Consider the following 21,386-nt stretch of genomic DNA (forward strand, 5'->3'; position numbering starts at 1 on the left):
AAAGTCGAAAGGAGACACCACGTCTCCATCCATTTCCCAGAATCCCTCTCGCTAGCTTCCACCTTGGCTGAGTGATGTGTGCACCACCAGGAAAGACTCTGAATTAGAATGATTGGCCAAGGACCACCCAGAAACTAATCCCATCATCATAAAACCTGAGACTGCAAGCCATGGGCAGAGCAGTTCTCCTGGGTTCCCTTACCCTACTGCTCTCCATCCGGGTGCCCTTTCCCAATAAAATCTCTTGGTCTGTCAGCACATGTCTCCTCAGACAATTCTTTTCCAAGTGTTAGACAAGAGCCCAGTTTCGGGCCCTGGAAGGGGTCCCCTTTCCTGCAACAGCTCTGCCTACCAGAGAGACAAGACCCAGCTCCACACACCAGTGGGCAGGCACCAATACCTCCTACCATGAAGCCTGTACAAGCCTCAGGATCAACTTCACCCACCAGGGTCAAGAGTCAGACACAAGAAGCAAGAGGAGCTATGATTCTGCAGTCTGTGGAAGGAGACCACAAGCACAGAAAGTTAGACAAAATGAGACAACAGAGAAATGTGTTCCAGATGAAGGAACAAAATAAAAACCAAAAATAACAACTAAGTGAAGTGGAGACAAGCAATATACCCAGTAAAGTATTTAGTACAATGATAGTAATGATCCATGATCCTGGAAAAAGAGGGGAGACAGAGACCAAGAAGATACAAGAAGTATTTAACGAAGAGCTAGATGAGGGGTTTTCCTAGTGGCTCAGTGGTAAAGAATCCGCCTGACAGTACAGAACACAAGTTCGATCTCTGGTCTCACATGCCGCAGAGCTACTAAGCCCATGTGCCACAATTATTAAGCCTGTGCTCTAGAGCTGGGAGCTGCAACTACTAAGCCCATGTGAGGGCAGTTAAGGAAGCCCACACGCCTTAGAGTCCATGCTCCACAAGAGAAGCCACCGCAATGAGAAGCCTATGTACTACAATGAAGCGTAGCCCTGGTCTCCACAACTAGGGAAAGGCCCACACAAGAATAAAGATCCAGCACAGCCAAAATAAATAAATAAACAAAATTATATTAAAGAAGTGCTAGATGATATAAAGAATACACAGAAAAACAATGACTGAAATGAAAAGTATACTAGAAGGAATAAACAGAGTAAATGAAGCAGAATGGTAAAACTCAATGGCACAGAACAGAATAAAGGAAAAAGAATGTAAAGAAATAAGGACCGTTTAAGAGACCTCTGGGACAACATTAAACATGCAAACATTCTGAATAGGGGTCACAAAAGAAGAAAATAATGGGCTTGATAAAATATTTGAAAACAGAACGGTGCAAAAACTTCCCTCATGTGGGAAAGGAAACGTTCACTCAAGTCCAGGATATTCCCCATATAGGATAAACCCAGGGAGGAACATGCTGAGCCTTGTATTAATCAAATTGTGAAAAGATAAAAACAAAGAGAAAATATTAAAAGCCACAAGGGAAAAAACAACAAGTCCCCATAAGGTTATCAGTTAATTTTTCAGCAAAAACTCTACAGGTCAGAAGGAAGTGGCATGATATATATAAAGTGATGAAAGGGGACGACCTACAATGAAGAATACTCTACCTAGCAAGGCTCTCATTCAGACCTGATGGAGAAATCAAAAGCTTTACAGACAAACAAAAGCTAAGAGATTTCAGCACTACCAAAACAGCTTTACAAAAAATGCTAAAGGAACTTCTCTAGGCAGAAAAGAAAAAGACACAAGTAGAAAACAAAAAAATTACAAATGGGAAGGCTGGCCAGTAAAGGCAAATATACAGTAAAACTAGGAAATCATCAACACAGAAATATGATACCAAAGCCAATGATCATAAGAAGACAAGAGTACAAATGCAGACTGTAGTAAATGCTTTGGAAATTAAAAGACCAGTAATTTAAAACAATCTTATACAGATACAGTCTGCTATATCAAATCCTCATGGTTACCACAAACTGAAAGTCTATAATAGACACAAAAAAGCAAAGCAATCTAGTCATCTAATCACAAGAGAAGAGAACAAAAGAGGAAGGGAAGAAAAAAGACCTACAAAACAAATTCAAGACAGCAATAAGAATATACATATCATTAATAACCTTAAATGTAAATGGATTAAATGCCTCAACCAAAAGACACAGACTGGCTAAAATGAATACAAAAATAGACCCAGAGGGATGGTGTGGGGAGGGAGGAGGGAGGAGGGTTCAGGATGGGGAACACATGTATACTAATTAAATAATTAAAAAAAAAAAAAAAAATAAGATCCATACATTAACACATGCTGTTTACAAGAGACCCACTTCAGATCTAGGGATGCATACAGATCGAAAGTGTGAGGATGAAAAGGTATTCCATGCAAATGGAAATCAAAAGAAAGCTGAAGAAGTGACACTCATATAAGACAAAATAGGCTTTAAAATAAAGGTTGTTAAAAGAGACAAGAAGGACACTACATAATGATCAAGGGATCAATCAAGGAAGATACAACGATTGTAAATATATATACACTCAACATAAGAGCAGCTCAATACATATGGCAAATACTAACAGTCATAAAAAGAAAAATCGACAGTAACAAAATAATTGTGGGGGATTCTAACACTCCATTTACATCAATGGACAAGCCATCAAGACAGAAAATCATTAAGGAATTAGATGGACCTATCTGTTGTTTATAGAGCATTAGATCAGGTTGATCTAAAGCTCTATAAATATTAAGTCAGATGGACTTAATTGATATTTATAGAGCATTCAGTCCAAAAGCAGCAGAATATACATTCTCAGATCCATTTGGAACATTCTCTAGGATCAGTTCAGTTCAGTGGCTAAGTCGTGTCCAACTCTTTGCAACCCCATGGACTGCAGCACGCCAGGCTTCCCAGTCCTTCACCAACGCCCAGAGTTTCCTCAAACTCATGTCCATTGAGTCAGTGATGCCATCCAACCATCTCAACCTCTATCATCTTCTTCTCCTGCCCTCAATCTTTCCCAGCATCAGGATCTTTTCCAATGAATCTGCTCATTACATCAGGTGGCCAAAATATTATAGCTTTGGCTTCAGCATCAGTCCTTTATATTCAGGGTTGATTTCCTTTAGGATTGACTGGTTTTATCTCCTTGCTGTTCAAGGGACTCTCAAGAGTCTTCTAAAGCATCAATTCTTTGGCACTCAGCCTTCATTATGGTCCAACTCTCACATCCATACACAATTACTGTAAAAACCATAGCTTTGACTATACAGACCTTTATCGGCAAAGTAATGTCTCTGCTTTTTAATATGCTGTCTAGATTTGTCATAGCTCTTCTTCCAAGGAGCAAGCATCTTTTAATTTCATGGCTGTAGTCACTGTCTGCAATGATTTTGGAGCCCAAGAAAATAAAATCTGTCATTATTTCCACTTTTTCCCCTCTATTTTCTTCATCTATTAAACAGGGCTAATAGGAATAACCACATTCCTTCATTGGCAAATACATTCTAAAATGCACACAAAGTGCTTACTTTGTGGGTCAACACTGGGTTCATTAAAGTGATGCTCTTATCAGTTGTATCATCAAATTTTCAGGACAATCTTAAAGATCTTTTCTTGACCCCAACACTTGAAGTCTCTAAATTTTGAGAACCAAAAATGCACCGAGTCTGTAGTGAGAATGGTTGAAACCACAAGCATTTGTCAGAGTGGAATTAATGACATAAAGCTACCCCTGGGGCTCTAGGAACCTGCCTGCTGTATTAAGCATGTCTTTTACTTCCCTTGTGGCTCAGCTGGTAAAGAATCCACCTGGAAAATCGAACCCTGGGTTCAATCCCTGGGTTAGGACGATGCCCTGGAGAAGGTAAAGGCTACCCATTCCAGTATTCTGGCCTAGAGAATTCCATGGACTGTATAGCCCATGGGGTCGCAAAGAGTCAGACAAGACTGAGCAACTTTCACATTCACTTTTCTTTCCGTATTCAGATGCTTTGACAGCTGGGGCTTGTGAATCCTGGAGGGACTGCCCTGCTCAGTTAACTCTGAGAGACAGTAAACAACTCATTGGAACTCACTTTTCAATGCAAACCATCAATACAGAGCTCACAGGGCAAACACCCCAGTCTTGGGTTCTCACACTGGGCTACTATCCCCCTGGCCTAATCACTCCAGAGCCAAATAGGCATCTGATGACTTAGGAAAGCCACTAAGCCCCAGAGCCTGCTGCAGGAATTCAAACTAACCAGTCCTCAGCCTGCTTACATGCCTTATACAGAAACCACAATAGAGGCTGTCCTCCCATTCCCCTTTCTGCCTCCTAACCACTCAGGGACTCCCCCTCGCTCCCAAGGGCCTTCTTCCCCAAGCCCATGTGTCCTTCTCTTAAAATCTTGGAGCATAACAAACTACTATTTCAGTGGCAGTTGCTTCCTGATCTGTGGGCCTCAACACATCTAAATAACAATAAAACCTGTCTTTTAATATACCATCTTCCTCCAGGACTGAGCTGGGGAAGCAGGGTTTATATCTTCTCAGTTTACTCATCCATCTCCTGCATTAGATTTTGATAGAGACACCGCCTACATATATGGTTGCTGGATGGAAATCAAAATTCCCTTTCATTGCATATGGACCAGCAGCGCATGCTTGATGAGCAGATTCCATTTTCGTGAAAAGGAAAAGGCACCCGTTCCTGGAGCTGAGCACAGCTCAGCATGTGGCACTCTGGCTGGAGCACAGTCACACTTGAACCCTGGTTGGTGCCCTTGTCCAGTGCACAACGTGTACATCTGCATGTGGCAGGCCTCCGATCACCATGAGGATGACTTTCTTACTAACTCAGGCTGGCCAGAGCTCAGAAATGAAGGAGGGAAGAAGACGGGGAACAGGGAAAGAGGGACAGAAAGGATAAGGAGTGGTGAGGTTGAGGGTAGGAAAAAGAGAATGCAAAAATGATAAAATGCCAGTTCTAATTAATAAGGAAACAGCTATCCCCTTTGTCTACCTGCCCCCTGCCCACTTTAAACCTACATCCTCCAATTTTTCAAGTCAAGTCTTTTACTAGTTAGAAGCAACCTTGATTTCTGGACTTGAACAATGCAGACCTAACTTAAAAAGGAGAAGTGCTTTCTTTCAGTAAAGGAACTTGCCTTTTATTCAGGGGAGCCACAGATTTAAACCCAGTTCTCGGATGCTTGGGGCTGGTGCACTGGGACGGCCCAGAGGGAGGGTATGGGGAGGGAGGAGGGAGGAGGGTTCAGGATGGGGAGCATGGGTATACCGCTGGCGGATTCATTTCGATGTTGGGCAAAATTAATACAATATTGTAAAGTTTAAAAATAAAATTAAAAAAAAAAAACAAAAACCCAGTTCTCTACATAGTCTAGTTTTAAGAATTACCAGTATTCTTTATTTTGTAGATTGCTATAGACTTCGAAGTTCATACACTAATAATACAGACACTGAAAATAAATACAATACAAAGACATTCTTAATAATGGGTGTTGTATTATTTTTCAATCTTCTCACTGGGAGGAAATCCACTCTACAAAGCCCTTCCTGAAGCTAAACTACTTAAAACTTAAAAGCAAAATATTATAGACTCCAGCTGTGAAATATTTTACTGTATTTAAAGAAAAAAAAGATATACAATTGTTCTCCAATATATTCTTCATAGAATTAAATAGACACACAAAATAAAAGAACCAGCTCTAAAACTTGAAGTCTCAAAAATTTTGAAAAATTTTGACTTGAGAATCACAGAAATGATAATAAATAAAAATGCAACAAGAAATGTTAATATAGTGAAAGACAGAGGGATTAGTAAGGATACTAAAGGAATGTAACCTAGTACAAATGAACCATGGTAGGTCTCTAGACAAGTTTATTCCAAGGCAGTAATCAACTTCCACAAACAGGAGGTGTAACACATCCAGAAAGAAATGTCAATGTTTCTAGTAGCTGTTAAAATGCTTTCTTTAAATGCAGATCATTAAAAATCCAATAATCCAGTCTGTGGTTTCAGATTCCCCCCACCCCATCCCACCCCAGTGCACATACAAAAAACCTACTCACGAAATTAAAAGACTCTTGCTTCTTGGAAGAAAAGCTATGACTAACCTAGACAACATATTAAAAAGCAGAGACTTCACTTTGCCAACAAAGGTCTGTATAGTCAATGCTATGGTTTTTCCAGTAGTCACATATGGATGGATGTGAGAGTTGGACCATAAAGAAGGCTGAGCATCAAAGAATTGATGCTTTTGAACTGTGGTGCTGGAGAAGACTCTTGAGAGTCCCTTGAACAGCAAGGAGATCAAACCACTCAATCCTAAAGGAAATCAACCCTGAATATTCATTGGAAAGACTGATGTTGAAGCTGAAGCTCCAATACTTTGCCACCTGATGCGAAGAGCCAACTCATTGGAAAAGACCCTGATGCTGGGAAAGATTGAAGGGAGGAGGAAAAGGGGGCAACAGAGGATGAAATGGTTGGAATACATCACTGACTCTATGGACATGAGTCTGAGCAAACTCTGGGAGATAATGGAGGACAGGGAAGCCTGGCGTGCTGCAGTCCATGGGGTCACAAAGAGTTGGACCCAATTTAGTGACTGAATAGCAACAAATAAAAAACTGGGCAATCTTACCACCCAGGTTCTCTCCTGCTGACATTGTGGAAATACTCTAGCCTCAAGTTTGACGTTCCTTTGCCTAATGGCAACACTGGAAACCAGGTATGAGGTGTATCACAATTGTCATAACACAGTACTTACTTTGAGCATGAAGTAGCAACCAGATTGGCTTAGCTAGAAAAAGACCTGGATTTTAGACTCTGCTCTGGCACTAACTGTAAGGTGAAGTCAAATCACTTCACCTCTCCATATATCTTCATTTTCTAACCTGGGAACAGTTCTATTTGTGGACAGTTTAAAATAGAGTAATCAGAATTACATGAATATCTACAGCTTTTCTTGGTAGAGATAATAATGAACTGGACTAATCCATGATGATTTTTATCGCTATGAAACAATTTTGCTTCTCTTCCTTTGAAATATAGAATAGGCTATGATAGTGTGATAGAACAAGAAACACATATTTGGTCTTCTTCCTGGTTCCTGACACAGAGCTTCCATAATCCTTAGAATTTTCTAAGTGATGGGAATGAAAGGAGCATCTTTTATTATTCATAATAAGCCCCTTCCAGCCACCCAAGAGTTCATGCCAATGAGGTGACTCCTGGTTTACACCTACATAGCTTCAAAATGGGGGCTTATTCCAACATTGTAAATCAACTATATTCCAATATAAAATAAAAAATAAAAAGAATAGGGGTTGACTGTCAGAAGAACAAACTATGTGATCAAAAAGTTGAAACTTTCACCCCCAACCCTGACCTCTGGGAGGGAAGACAGGCTGAAGACTGAATTAATCACCAATGACCAAGGATTGCATCTGTCATGCGTATGTAAAGGGAGCTCCATAAAAATCCAAAAGGATGAGGTTTAGAGAGCTTTGGTGTTGGTGAATGTATTAGGGCGCTGGGAGGGCGACACACGAGAGACTGCAGGATGCTGCACCCACCCTCCCCCACAAAAATGTGCCCTATGCTTCTCTTCCATCTGGTTGTTCCTGAGTTGTGTCCTTTATAACAAATTGGTAACAGTAGGTAAACTTTTCCTGATATCTGTGAGCTGTTCTAGCAACTTATCAACCCTGAGGGGTGGGGTTGTGGACCTGTCAATTTATAGCCTGTAGATCAAAAGCACAAGGGCCCAGATTTGTGACGGGTGTCTGAAGTGGGGGATGGGAGGAGAAGGGATAGGTTTGTGGAACTGATTCCTTTACTTGTGGGATCTGTGCTGCTGCTGCTAAGTTGCTTCAGTCGTGTCTGACTCTGTGCGACCCCATAAACGGCAGCCCACCAGGCTTCTCCATCCCTGGGATTCTCCAGGCAAGAACACTGGAGGGGGTTGCCATTTCCTTCTCCAATGCATGCAAGTGAAAAGTGAAAGTGAGGTCACTCAATCGTGTCCGACTCTTAGTGACCCCATGGACTATAGCCTACCAGGCTCCTCCATCCATGGGGTTTTCCAGGCAAGAGTACTGGAGTGGGGTGCCATTGCCTTCTCTGGGGATCTGTGCTAACTCTGGGTAATTAGTGTCAACATTGTATTAAATTACAGGACATCTCATTAGTATCTGCATAGAAATGAAGAATTCCTTGGTTTGGAAAACTCCCACATTTGGTTCCAGAAATGTTGCAAGTAGAAACAGATTATACACAGTACAGGCTAAGATAGTTGTGGACACCTTAATGAATCTTGTGAGTCCCTTGGACTGCAAGGAGATCCAACCAGTCCATTCTAAAGGAGACCACTCCTGGCTGTTCATTGGAAGGACTGATGCTGAGGCTGAAACTCCAATACTTTGGCCACTTCATGCAAAGAGTTGACTCATTGGAAAAGACCCTGATGCTGGGAGGGATTGGGGGCAGAAGGAGAAGGGGACGACAGAGGATGAGATGGCTGGATGGCATCACCGACTCGATGCACATGAGTTTGGGTGAACTCCGGGAGTTGGTGATGGACAGGGAGGCCTGGCGTGCTGCAATTCATGGGGTTGCAAAGAGTTGGACACGACTGAGTGACTGAACTAACTAACTCACTAACTAATGAATTTGTTACACATTAATACAAGTGTATAAAAATACTATTCGCTGGGGAAAACAGTTCATGTTTGACTACTAGCATATAAAATGGCAAACCATCAATGGCAGATACAGTCACAAATAAATAAAGTAAAAAAAAAACCGTACACAGCTAATTATTTCCGACTATAGTTATATGAGTCTGAGTGAATTCCGGGAGTTGGTTATGGACAGGGAGGCCTGGCGTGCTGCGATTCATGGGGTTGCAAAGAGTCGGACACGACTGAGCGACTGAACTGAATTGAACTGATAGTTATAACAAAGCAAGAACCCCTAGAATTACTATTGGAATGTTTAGATTTAAGCAAGCTAGCCTGTTACTCTTTATCCTTTCTCCCTCTGCATGACTGAAGTCACTGAGATGGTCAGACTCTTTCAAAAACATGTTCTTCAGCATCCCAGGATACATTGTCTAAGATTCTATCACCTGTTTTGAGAACGTGTCTTAATTAGGGCAACATGGTGAAGAGGAACAAACCAAAGCATTAGAATTTGATAGACCTAGCCTGGAATCAACCCCTTGACATCTATGATCTTGGACAAGCTATTTAATTTGTCAGACATGACTTAGCAAGTGAACAATAACAAAAACCTTTAGGTTTCTTGTATAAAATAGGAGTAATAATAGAGAGTTTGGTTGTTGTGGGAATTAGATATAAGGCATAGGTATATGTTCAATAAATGCTAGCCACGTATAATATTTACACAGCTTGATTTTTGCTTATAGACATACAATTACTCCATGAGTATTCATTTCTTTTCCCAACCATACTATAGGTTCAATGAGCCAAAATCTTTGCTTTTGAGTAGTTCACAAACTAGTAGACCAGTTGGAATAAGGTAGTGTCAAATCTATTTTCACACCCCCAGAATCATGGGCACGTTAAGAGTTCCCAATGTCCCTAAGAGGAAGAAATAAGATTGTTTTGATCACAAAGAAAATAGTGGCCATCAGACTACCACTGTGACAGGAGAGAGCTGGGTGAAGGGTTCCTGAGTGGTTTATCCCTGAAGGGAGTGTGGGTGTCCACAGAATGGAGAATGAGGTCCCAGGCTGGACTGGGCTATGAAGAGAATTAGAAGTTTGGGGGAAATGGTGGATTATGGATGCATGTGTGCATGGAAGTTGCTTCAACTGTGTCCGACTCTTTGTAACCCCATGAACTGTAGCCCACCAGGCCTCTTTGTCCATGGGGATTCTCCAGGCAAGAACACTGGAGTGGATTGCCATGCCCTTCTCCAGGGGATCTTCCCGATCCAGCAATCAAACCCGCATTTCCTGTGCCTCCTGCATTGCAGGCAGATTCTTTACCACTGAGCCACTGGGGAAGCCTGGATTATGGATAAGTAGAGACAAATTTGAACATATTTATATGTCAGGGGCTTTTTAGTGAAGTTAATGGAAACTGAGAAGCACGAGGAGGTTATCAGAGTAGAAGCAGTTCAGAGAGCCAAATTGGGCTTTGCAAGGCTCAGAAAAGAGCAACTTTCATGCAGAAGACCTGAACAGATGCAACCGAATTTCATTGTACAGCAGTGAGCTCTGGCCTGGTACTATCACTGAGGGTTTTGAAATATTTTTGTAAGTATGAGATTATAATTCTCAAAAATGTATATTATTTGAAAGTATATCTGTTTTATATTAAGGACAGATGACTTTATATCTCTACAGAGCAATTCTTTCAAGAACCTAAATTGAGAAACTGCTAGAAATTATAGGACTGCACTTATACACCATGTTGGTGTTTTACCTAAACAGTCACAACCACCACCTTTAAACATTCCTAAGATTAATGGCAGGAGCTGTCAGCCAGAGAAATGACAGTTCTTCCGTATTAGCAGAAAGAACATGGTCACAAAGGTAAATGATGTCTAGTTACCAAATTAATTTTCAATTCAGCAAAGTCCATGAAAACAGAGACCTTTCTTAGGCCTGGATCTGACAGTTATCTCCATATAATAATCGGTTGCTTAAAGCTCAAAAGGAAGAGAATGTGAAGCAATAAACACAGCTCTTTCTGTCTCCACAAACAGAGCTGCATGCTTCTAAAGAGGGATCCACCTAACAAAACTATCTTTAGGAACCAGTAGAGCAGCAATGGGAACTGAGTCTATTTTTCCAAGTTCTTTCCTGAGTTCTAATTAGACTTTGAAAATTCCATAATGAGAATAAGTAAAAAAACTAACAATAAGCCGCCTAAGAGGATATCTACCTGTATGTATACCCGCACCTTTGAATTTTATTTCTAAGAGCTTTAAGATATGAAAGGACATCTGCTGTATTTATTATATACAGATATCTTAAGGGATCTTTCCTTTTAAAAAAATTTAAATGCTTTACTCCAAGATTTGTCTTCCTTTCAGCTTTCCATATTTGAGGAGGCAAGCTTATCATCAGTCCTATAAATCAACCCTGGCACCAGCAACAAATGTTAGTAGGTGTTGGAATTGTCTCAGAAGAAGACAGAAAGCTAAACTCTAGGGAAACATCCATTTATAGCTCAAATCCATCTGAGTGGCAGATGTACAAAAGAACAGAGAAAGGGGACCAAAACTCACTGTAAAAGCATTCTACCATGGTGCCCATACATTACATGATGTACAAAAAATACTATATAACTCTCTATTGGTATAGTCAATTTTTTTGTTACTTCATCTCTTATTTATTTCAAACCTGCTACCCATATGTACTTTTTCTTCTGTTTCTCGCTTGCTATTCTCCTCAGTTACCACAACCATTTAGTTAAGGAATCTCTGATCTTCTACAGGGGGTGAGGAGAGGCAGAAAGCCAGGCACATGGTCTCAAAACTTATTGAAAAACTTTCTCCTTAGGGAAAAACCCTGTTTAAAATAAATACTTTATTTCATGTGTCTTGCCATGTTGGGCTGTGTGCTAAACATAACTCTTGGCGCTGAAAACACAAGGTCTGAGGAGATTAAATAGACACTTTACAAAATTTAGCTGGGGCATTATGAAGGGACTAAACCTAAGCTTTCTCTATATTATGCTTTAAAATGACCAGGGCAGGCTGCTTCCTGTGACCTGAAAAGGCTAGTTTCAGTTTGCCTATTTTGTGGATTAGAAAAGTGGCGGAGAAGGTCTCAGAGACGTGCTCCAGGTCACACAGCCGTACAAGACCGCGCCAGACTTTCTACTGAGTGTTCCTTACCATACAGACAGACATTTGGATTTTCTTTCTTCTAAAGAGTCTTAAGAAGCATCAGATGACAACAAGGTCTAATTCAGTCTCCACACCTTAGAGAGGCATCACTCGCTTGGCCTCTGACCTAGAACGTGCTGTGGCAAAGAACCTGGCAAGGGAGGCTGACGGACCCCCGTGGGATCAGAACAAGGCAGAAAGCGTGTGCCTCACACACATACATGGTCGATGTCCTAGGCTGAAGGATGCTGTTGGTTCAAAGTCACTTACCCAAATCTGAAGCTTAATTCTCTTTTCATTTTTGAATACAGTTTTGACTTTGAAATCGATCCCAACTGTGCTGACGAACGCAGATGTAAAGGAGTCATCTGCGTAACGGAAGAGAAAAGATGTCTTCCCCACGCTGCTATTGCCAATGATGAGCAGTTTGAACATGTAGTCAAAGTTCTGATCAGAGGAGTCTTTCTGGCCATACCTGGCATCTTGGGCAGAGGCCATCTGTGGGGAAAAAACAAAAGAGGTGTGGATGAGTCTTCCGTTTGCTATGAAGCTAGCAGCACATTCATTATTGGCCTTGCCAGAAACAGATGTCAGACCACTTAGGAGACAAGTTGAGAGAGCTCCCCAGCCTTCCTCTGATGCTGGTATCCATGGCAATAATTCCCTGCTGGAAGACAGAAAAGCAAATCTTACGGCTCTTTCCAGCTGTGTTAGTGTTTGTCACTGCTCAGCATTCAGAACAAATCAAAGACACCAAAGGAGATGTAACATGAAACGTGAAGATATGAGGGCATGCAGATTCTGGAACTTTGTAATTCCAGTGACAGCGACTCCAAAGTGGCTGAACAGCAGGGTGCTTTTTCCTGAGTTATCTGAATTACTAGGGTCTCTCTTATTTTCTAGGGAAGCATACCCAAAGCCTATCTCTATTTCATCTATCGATATCACTTTAAGTCAACATCTTTACATACATGATCAATCTCTTTCAAATAAAAAATAATGATAATGACAAATACATATGGTTCAAACAATGTGCCAGGAACTGTTAACCCTCATCACAACCCTGTAAGTGGGTGCCTTTATTATTTACGTATTAAAAGGAGACAATTGAGGCTCCGAGATACTAAGTAATTTGCTCAATTTCACACACTTTGTAAGTAGTAGAGGCAGGATTCAAATCAACCAGTGTGGTGCCAGGGCTCATGTTCTTAACACCTCCCAGCCCAGTTCCCAAAGAGAACTAAGGAAATAAGCACATATGCTCTAAAGACAATGTGGGAAAGATTCATTGCAGATGCATTCATGAAGAACTCTACCTGGTTCAAACCTTGCTTCCACCACTTACTGGCTCTGGAATATTGAGTTTTTTGTTTTTTTTTTTAATCAGTGTACCTCAGTTTCCTCTCTTCTACAAAATGGAAAAAAAAGTACAATCCAACCTGAAACACTTGTGAAAATAACCGATGGTAAATCTGTATGACAGATGTATAAAGAAACCAGCATAGAATAAAGAATAATCTCTATAATAATTAAAAATCCTCTGGGTGGATTTTCCCTCACCTTTTTTCGATGACCATTTTAACATCTACCAAAAACCCTGCTGCATTCCTCTAAGTGACATCTGCCTCCATATAGAAATGAGGCGGTTAGAAGGGTAAATCCCACTGATCAGTGCATTTACCCGATTATCTTTGCTGATGCTATGAATTCTTTGTTTGCTGTGCTCTTCAATACAGTAGCTACTAGTCACATATGCCTGTATATATTTAAACTAAATAAAATTAAAATTTAGTTCCTCATTCACATTAGCCACGTGTCAAATGCACAAGAGCTACTTGAGGTCAGTGGCTACAACACTGGATAGTGCAGGTCCAGGGCGCTCATAACTGCAGAAAGTTCTATTGTCTGTCTAAAGTCCTTGGCTAGACAGTCTTTTTTCATTCCTTATAAAATCTGATTAATAAGTGTATCCTTCTATTGCTGGTGGTTTACTTGCTAAGTTGTGTCCGACTCTTACGACACCATGGACTGCAGCCCACCAGGCTCCTGGGTCCATAGAATTTTCCAGGCAAGAATACTGGAGTGGGTTGCCATTTTCTTCTCCAGCGGATCTTCCTAACCTGGGGATTGAACCTGGGTCTCCTGCACTGCAGGCAGATTCTCTACCAACTGAGCTACCAGGGAAATCCCATCTCTCTATTAGGGGGGCGGCAAAGAGGTGGCAAAAATACATAGAAGAAATATACAAAATAGATCTTCATGACCCAGATAACCATGTTGGTGTGATACTACCTAGAAACAGACATCCTGGAATGTGAAGTCAAATGAGCCTTAGGAAGCCTCACTATGAACAAAGCTAGTGGAGGTGATGGAATTCCAGTTGAGCTATTTCAAAGCCTAAAAGATGATGCTGTGAAAGTGCTGCACTCAATATGCCAGCAAATTTGGAAAACTCAGCAGTGGCCACAGGACTGGAAAAGGTCAGTTTTCATTCCAATCCCAAAGAAAGGCAATGCCAAAGAATGCTCAAACTACCGCACAATTGCACTCATCTCACACCCTAGCACAATAATGCTCAAAATTCTCCAAGCCAGGCTTCAACAGTACATGAATCGTGAACTTCCAGAAAAGGCAGAGGAACCAGAGATCAAATTGCCAACATCCACTGGATCATCAAAAAAACACAAGAGTTCAAGAAAAACATCTACTTCGGCTTTATTGACTATGCCAAAGCCTTTGACTGTGTGGATCACAATAAACTGTGGAAAATTCTGAAAGAGATGGAAATACCAGACAACCTGACCTGCCTTTTGAGAAATTTGTATGCAGGTCAGGAAGTAACAGTTAGAACTGGACATGGAACAACAGACTAGTTCCAAATAGGTAAAGGAATATGTCAAGGCTGTATATTGTCACCCTGCTTATTTAACTTATATGCAAAGTACATCATGAGAAACGCTGGGCTGGAAGAAGCACAAGCTGGAATAAAGATTGCCAGGAGAAATACCAATAACCTCATGCAGATGACATGCACATGACACCACCCTCATGGCAGAAAGCAAAGGAGAACTAAAGAGCCTCCTGATGAAAGTGAAAGAGGAGAGTGAAAAAGTTGACTTAAAACTCAACATTCAGAAAACTAAGATCATGGCATGTGGTCCCATCACTTCATGGCAAATAGATGGGGAAGCAATGGAAACAGTGACAGACTTTATTTTGGGGGGTTCCAAAATCACTGCAGATGGTGACTGCAACCATGAAATTAAAAGACGCTTGCTCCTTGGAAGAAAAGTTATGACCAATCTAGACAGCATATTAAAAAGCAGAGAAACTACTTTGCCAACAAAGGTCCATCTAGTCAAACCTATGGTTTTTCCAGTAGTCATATATGGATGTGAGAGTTGGACTATAAAGAAAGCTGAGCACTGAAGAAATGATTCTTTTGAACTGTGGTGTTGGAGAAGACTTGAGAGCCCCTTGGACTGCGAGGAGATCCAACAAGTCCATCCTAAAGGAAGTCAGTCCTGAATATTCATTGGAAGGACTGATGCTGAAGTTGAAATTCCAATTCTTTGGCCACCTGATGAGAAGAACTGACTCATCTGAAAAGACCCTGATGCTGGGAAAGATTGAGGGCAGGAGGAGAAGGGGATGACAGAGGATGAGATGGTTGGATTGCATCACCGACTCGATGGACATGAATTTGAGTAATCTCCGGGAGTTGGTGTGGACAGGGAAGCCTGGCGTGCTGCAGTCCACAGGGTCGCAGAGTTGGACATGACTGAGCAACTGAACTGAACTGAAAGAGAAAAGCCCCAGAAGACATTTGAACACTAGAAACAATATATAGTGCTCAGTCTCATCTAAGACCACATTGGCTGCTAAAATCAGAGATATGTAAAACAACTGAGGGAAAGAGAAAAGGAGAGATGGTGCAATAATGTATTTCCTTTTTAGAAATATTGCCAGTAGGAGAACACAACCATATGAGCAAGAATAAAGGCAAAAAGAAAATTTGTATATATTATTAAATTTAAGGACAGTAAACATTCTGATTGCATTTCACACTTTCTTAATAAATATAAGCTTAAGCATTTTTCTATCTTACATCCACGAAACCACACATATGTCTTCAGTAAATACGACTGTAATGATTGCTTACCAGTGGGAAAAACTAGGCCAGTAAAACAGGCATGTATCATCATTCTCCTTTCTGACCCAGGAATCTACATGCTAAGGTAAACTTCCCCCAACACAAGCAGTCTGCCAAGAACAAAAATAGGATTATAATTCTTGACTATTGGTTTGAACAATGATGTCTTGCTCTGACAAATTTTGACACCCCAGAAAGCCAGGTAACTGTTTTGTTTGACACTTCTATTCCTCCAGACATAAGCCTTTCACCAATTAAGACTCCCCCCTTATGGAGGTGCTAAGCTTCACCAGGCCTGCAATTGGTCTTTGTTAAGAAGATCTTTTTACCATCTTTTATGTGAACTAGCCCAGAGACTAGGTTCTGAATTAAGCATGTTCAGTTAAGCCATAGTCGGAAAACAACTCTATGAGTATCCTAGACCTGCTCATTTTCTCAGCCTGATTACCTACCTACCAATACCCTGAGGTGGGATTCTAACTGATTCCTGTGGATTTCTAGGCTGCCTTGAAAGAAAATGTGATAAAGAAAGCTGATCAATCCCAAGTCCTAGTCCAAAATTAGACCAACTCCAAAACCTACAGAAATATAGGCATCATCATGATATGCACTTTTTAAATGTAACTGTAGCGATTTACACAGAGAAAACCATACTGGAATTTTCTCCAGCATAAGAAATAGCAGATGGTCAATTTTAAAGGCTGATTATACCAGTTGCAGTGGCAGCAGATAATGTGGCAGGAGTACAGAGGATGAGCGAGGATGAGGCTGGTGGATACGTGGATCTAGATCCTCCAAAGGATTAATTAGAAGAGTCTGTCAACCTGCTAACCTTGAAGATGGTACGTGGTTTCTTTAAACTATTTCCTGATTTATATCCCCAATAGGATTCATCCAACTCTTTGAGACCCCATGAACTGTAACTCACCAGGCTACCCTGGCCATAGAATTCTCCAGGCAAGAATGCTGGAGGGGGTTGCCATTCCCTTTTCCAGGGAATCTTCCCTTCTCCAGGGATCAAACCCTGGTCTCCTGCATTGCAGGCAGATTCCTTATCATCTGCGTCACCAGGGAAGCCCCATAAGATTCACAGTGAGTCCCAAAGATGTGCATTCAGAATGCATATGTGTTTCATTAAACTTTGGAATAATGAAACAAATCCTGGCGTATAGAATGGAGTAGACTGCCCTAATCTTGTTGAGGATAGAAATGAAGCGATTTTTATTTACAAAACAGAAACAGTCACAAATGTAGAAAACAATCTTACAGTTACCAGGAAGGAAAGGGGGAGAGGGATAAATTGGATGATTGGGATTGACATATACACATTAGTACAAAGCAGGTAACTAATGAAGACCTACTGTATAGCACAGGGATCTCAACTCAATCCTCTGTAATGGCCTGTATGGGGAAAAAGCCTGAGAGAGTGGATATACGTATAACGGACTCATTGTGCTGTACACCTGAGAGCAACGTCACATTGTAAGTCGACTATACCCCAGTAAAAAATGAAGCGATCTGACAGCATATGAATGTCAAAGGGACAGACAGTCACTACGTAAGTTTGCCTACACTTTTAAATATGTTCATGTGAACGTTTCTGAAATGTTCATGGGAAAATATGAAAACGTGAGTAAGCATGAAGGAAGTCCCAGAGAGTGAACTGGATTTTATAAAAGATAGATATAAGAAAAGCCTTTTAATTGTATTAATCTTAAATTAATTAAAAGAATCACAGAGTGGGAAAGACTGTTGAGGGTTGTCCTTCTTCAACTTATCACAGTCTCCCCCTTGCTGGCATGACGCTGGTATTCAAGCCTAGCCCTTCCCATCAAGGGACAGAAAGTTCACTGGGCTGTGAAACAGCCTACTTCATTGATGAACAACTACAATTGTTAAAAGTTTCTTCCATAAATTTGAGCTAAAATCTACTTCCCTATAGCTTCTGTTCATGTGTTCTGCCTTACGAATCAAAGAGAGTTGACTCATTTACTCATTTACATTACTCATTTACTCTCCCCCTGACTGGATAATCTCAGCTTCTTTAGCCCCTCTGTTCCACATGGGACGTGCTCAAAGCAGCCCACATATCTAGGTTAAAGCTGACATCTCTGCAAATGTCAAAATCCCATGCATGGCTCCTACAATTGGTCACAATATTCCAGATATTTATCTGGTCAGTGCAGAGTATAATAATATTCTTATGTCCTATCACACTTGACTTAACCATAAAGTAATTCTCAAATGTTCAGCGCCTTTTTTCACATTCACTGTTAAAAACATGGGTCTCCCCTATCCTGATCCTATGCCTTGGCGATGTACTTTTTAATGAAAGTGTCAACCTTTATATGTTTTCTATTACACTTCCTTTTGCTTGTTTCGATTTCCAATTCTATTCTGTTCTGATAACTTTATGTCCTTTCATCAAAAATATTAGTTATCCCTTCCAGATCTATGTCATTCCTAAGTTTAATCAGTATGCATTTTATATATACTCACTTAAGATGCTAATCAAAATGCTAATAAGGTGGTAGACAAATAACAATGAATTTTTTTTACCCTGCTGAATATATAAATCTATGAATGAGACCTCTACCATATGTCCTTAAGGACCTTGGCAAGTTTGAAGCAAATTTTTAACCTCTGGGAGTTAGCGCCTTGCAAAGTCACTGTGCTGGCCCTCTGGGTGTCCCTTGGTTCAATAGCAAGTGAACAGATCATAGGTTTAATTGATGTGTCATTTTTAATTTCAATTATAGTTTCCCCAGAAGTCCTACTGACCAGGGACCAAGCAGATTACCTTTGACGAACACAGGCAACCACAGTCTACTTCAGAATTGTTGAACATTAGCTCTTCCAAATAAATAAGAAAGCCAAATTATCTGCAGGAATTCCCTTGGGTGCTTAAGAAACTAAACTACACTAAGCCATTTTGTGCATCTGATGAGAAAAACAGAAAGAAGTCATTTTAAATGTACTATGTTCCATCAACTACTACTGGTAACAGCCTGAAGGTCAATGGGAAGAAGAATGAGGGTAAATTATCCAGAAAATGAAATGCAATTCTTTGAAACTGGAAGACTGAAAGTAAGGATGGGCCTTATATATGAGAAGCATGGAAATACATAAATTAGTTTCAAATCTCAGTTGTTACCTGAGGGAAAAGAAAAGGGTAATAAAAGGAATTATTTCTGAGATTTCCAAAGGTAAGACTAAATCTTAAAAAACCAAGAGGGAAAATATTAAAACACAGGATTTTCAAACACCTGTCACCTGGCCCCTGGTGGTTTCTCCTGGCGAAGGGCTCCTCTGTGCTTGGTTTGCCTGCCTCTGTGCTTGTCTCTTTAGAATGGATTGTAACTGTGATGTTCTTTGCAGTCTCCAGCCAACAATTTCTCTGTGTGTCTGCTACTGTTTGCTCTGGCGAGAGCCAGTGGAGAAGCAATAAACACTATCCATATCACTGCAGACCCATCACCACTGCGCTGAAAAGATGCTATCCAGGGACCTGGAAGTTGCCAGGACACTAGAGGGTAAATAGTGGTTTTTCCAACCCTGATTTCTGAAGTAAAGGACCTAGGAAGTAAAGTAGCATTGGGAAATTGTCTCTTTTCTTTGTGTTGGAAGGGAATGAATTACTATTTCATGGGACTCCTGGGGAATGTAAATGATGATACACCAAATTATAGTTACACTTCCAAGATGCAAGTTGCTCTAAGTTTTAAGGATATTCCTCAAGCTCAGTTTCACAGACATTCTTGCAGACTGCATCTGGATCTCTATTCCATGCATAGGTTCTTTAGTACATGTGGAAAACACACAGCGGATGCACAGGAAAATGGTAAAATAACTGCACCAGCTCTTACAGACACTGTACTACATGCTTTACACATATTATCACATCTCATCCTTTCACTGCCCCCAGATATCAATATCTACCTGTTAGCACCCCCATGTTAGAGGAACTGAATGTCCTGAGTGTATTTCAGAAAGGCCACCTTTCCTCAGCCCCCGATAGAAGCATAAGGGAATTTTTTTCCCAACCTTAACTATGAGAGTTTAGCAGAGCTCTTGAAGGTAAAATTCAAAACTTTGTGAGGCCCCCTGGAGTTTTTATTTCTTAGACTTGTCCACATGGCATCTCTAGCAATTGATCAACTACAGGCTACATTTTCTTCATCAATTACATTTAGGTTTTCCTCCCATAGTACTGATCCCTGTGGAGGCTTCTATTCCAGTAAACTGTGATTCTCCCCAGTCTGGTGGCAGCATTTTCCCCTGTGACCTCAATTCTCCGATGTATCTAAGAAGAGTTGTTAATTTTCAGTTTGTTCAGCTTTTCTCTTATACGAGGATACGAGTGACCACTTCCAAGTTCCCTCTATACTGAGCAGGAAACTTGAAGCCATTATCCCCATTTTAAAGACAAAATTAAGAGTATCCGAAAAGAGCTGAAGTAGAAGGGGGTCCCTGTTTTTCAACAGGATATCCTGATTTCTCCGTGTACTGACTGAACCTTCATGACCTGGAGCAAATGGGTTATAATGTACTGTATAACAGAGAGAACTCTACTAAATATTCTGCAAAACCTAAATGGAAAAAGAATCTGAAAAAGAATGAATATACATATAACTGAATCACTATGCTGTATACCTGAAATTAACATAACATTGTAAATCAACTATACTCCAAAATTAAAAAAAAAAAAAGAATTACAGACATGCAGGCTCAGCTATTTCACTCTTCTCTTAATCAAACCAACAAGTTTCAATCACAGAGAATATTGAAAGAGGTATGGGTCCTTCTTTTTTCCACTTCTAGGGAAAAAAATCCATTCCTCTGTTGAAGAGAGACAAGAGCTAAACTTTTTAAATTTTTAAATTTATTGTAACACTTTTCACACCTCCTTTGAAATCTATAGATGTTTGTTACCACAGTGTCAAGAAAAAGGAAATGAAGTTTATCAAAACCTGTAAAAATGGTTCCTATTAGTATCAAACACAGAGAACCAGTGTTCTCAGCCCAAGCTGTAGTTCACTCCTGATTCCTGGCGTGTTACAGAGGGTTCCTGGTGGCGGAGAGCCTGCAGAGGGCTGTGAAGCAGAGGGAGAAGGGGATGCTCAGATCACAGAGAGAAGACTGTGAGCCATGATCTCCTGTGAAGGGATGGTGGCTGGGAGAGCTCCGCTCCACTCCAGTGATTCAGTGCTGACAGCTACAATGAAGCAGAGCCCAGCCCAGTAACTCCTGCACATCCTCATGGATGCTGAAGCCAGAAGGTCATTAGTGCAGTCCTAGGGAGCCTAGAAAATCCCATGGACGGAGGAGCCTGGTGGGCTGCAGTCCACGGGGTCGCTAGAGTCGAACATGACTGAGCGAC

At 40.8% G+C, this 21,386-nt stretch overlaps 1 protein-coding gene across 2 annotated transcripts in view; it reads right to left on the reverse strand.

Annotated features, from left to right (window-relative positions):
* The window catches only part of RAB3C (RAB3C, member RAS oncogene family), a 292,748-nt gene that overhangs the window by 254,741 nt on the left and 16,621 nt on the right, over positions 1-21,386 (reverse strand). For both annotated transcript variants that reach the window (XM_061393470.1, XM_061393469.1), the window contains exon 2: positions 12,124-12,351. In XM_061393470.1, coding sequence (XP_061249454.1) covers positions 12,124-12,351 — 228 coding nt within the window. The remainder of the gene's footprint in view (positions 1-12,123; positions 12,352-21,386) is intronic.

Source organism: Bos javanicus, chromosome 20 (genome assembly GCF_032452875.1).
Source record: "Bos javanicus breed banteng chromosome 20, ARS-OSU_banteng_1.0, whole genome shotgun sequence".
NCBI lineage: Eukaryota > Metazoa > Chordata > Mammalia > Artiodactyla > Bovidae > Bos > Bos javanicus.